This window comes from Hyaloscypha bicolor (assembly GCF_002865645.1).
Source record: "Hyaloscypha bicolor E unplaced genomic scaffold K444scaffold_202, whole genome shotgun sequence".
Classification (NCBI taxonomy): domain Eukaryota; kingdom Fungi; phylum Ascomycota; class Leotiomycetes; order Helotiales; family Hyaloscyphaceae; genus Hyaloscypha; species Hyaloscypha bicolor.
The window spans coordinates 1-1,569 of record NW_020194704.1 but is presented as its reverse complement, the minus strand read 5'-3'; the positions used below and the strand labels follow the sequence as shown (position 1 = coordinate 1,569).

Here is a 1,569-nt window from a genome sequence, read left to right as displayed (position 1 = left end):
GAACTGCAGACCTATAGCGGAAACTTGGGCAAGAGAGTGAAGAGAGTTTGGAAGAAACTCGAATGGGAACCACAGGACATCCAAGAGATTCGAAATCGAATAACATCGAACGTCACATTGCTCAGTACATATATTGTACGGATACCCGGGTACTTATCCATCTCTCTCTTTAGCTAGGTGTCAAAAGCTGAATTAGAGCAGTCAAGCAGCCATTACGGCAAAGATGGGAGTGGATCGTCTCAATGAGCGGCAAGACGATCAAGAGCGACTCAGCATTCTCGACTGGCCCACTCCGATCACCACCAGCCGCTATAATTACTTCTTTCAAACACCAGAGATGACGAGTTTCGAATACAAGCCAATTGGCCTTGAAGGACCTGCCTTTCGCCTTCTTCGACTGCTCAAAGGCGACGACGACCCTATTCAGGGTCGGCTTTTTGACTCAAAGCTCCCCCCACCAGCCCCACCAGAATATGTCAGAGATTATGCGGCATTATCTTACACATGGGGTAGCAAATCCAGACCATGTGAAATAATAATTAATGGAAGTAAAATGACAGTTACCAAAAATGCATATCTTGCACTTCGGGATCTCCGTTACCAAGAAAAAGACCGGATTCTTTGGATTGATGCTCTTTGCATTAATCAAAATGATAATAAAGAACGAGGAGAGCAAGTCCAGCAGATGGGATCTATTTACAGCGAGGCTGAACGAGTAATTATCTGGTTAGGCGAAGCTACATATGATACAGATTATGTTATGCATTATATGGAGCAACTGGAGAAAGAGAGCACCAAACATGCCTCTAATGACCAGAAAATTTCAGACAAGCAGTGGGTGAATATCTGGTCAGCGGTGGTACACAATTTAATCGCTGACCAAAGAGACCTTCTGATTGAAGGCTTACGGTCGCTCCTTCGTCGAAATTGGTTTAAGAGAGTCTGGATTCTACAAGAAGTTGCCAACGCGCGAGTTGCCGAAATCGTTTGCGGTGGCAAATCTGTTTCGGCAAGCATCTTCGCTCTTACGCTATCTTTACTAGAGATCACCCCAGACCCGCACTGTCAACCTATCTTAGATATTATGCCAGGTCCTCTCCGGAATAGCTCTTGGTGGGCCAAAAAGCGGGATCTTTACACATTGCTAGTCAAATTCTGCGGAAGCGAAGCGACTGACCCACGAGATAGTATTTATGCCTTACTAGGCATATCTTCAGATGCATGCGATACTGATTTTCTGAGAGCAAACTATAAAAAGAATCTTCAAGATGTTATTTTCGATACTACCTTATTCTTACTCAACTTTAACAAGTTGAACTCTCCTATCTACCGTTCATTCGATTGGACGTTGCCAGAGTTTTTAGGAAACTTGGATTTTCTTGCCACCGAAGTACTTAAGTCCGCAGTGGATACGGAGAATGAGGTATTGGTAAGGCTGCTGATAGTGCGCGACGATGTCGATGTCAATATGAAAGTAAGCGGTCAAATGCTGCTGTCATGGGCTGCAAGGAATGGGCACGAGGCGGTGGTGAAGCTGCTACTGGAGAAAGGCGCTGTGCTGGAGACTGA

The 1,569-nt window shown here is 45.1% G+C and overlaps 1 protein-coding gene across 1 annotated transcript; it reads left to right on the top strand.

Moving 5' to 3' along the window:
- Positions 1 to 337: 337 nt before the first annotated feature.
- On the top strand, positions 338 to 1,569 carry K444DRAFT_649064 (HET-domain-containing protein; the record flags this gene model as incomplete). Its single annotated transcript, XM_024885535.1, has 3 exons — positions 338 to 527; positions 561 to 1,311; positions 1,476 to 1,569. 3 exons carry the CDS (start codon positions 338 to 340, stop codon positions 1,567 to 1,569), a joined length of 1,035 nt encoding a protein of 344 aa, XP_024726070.1.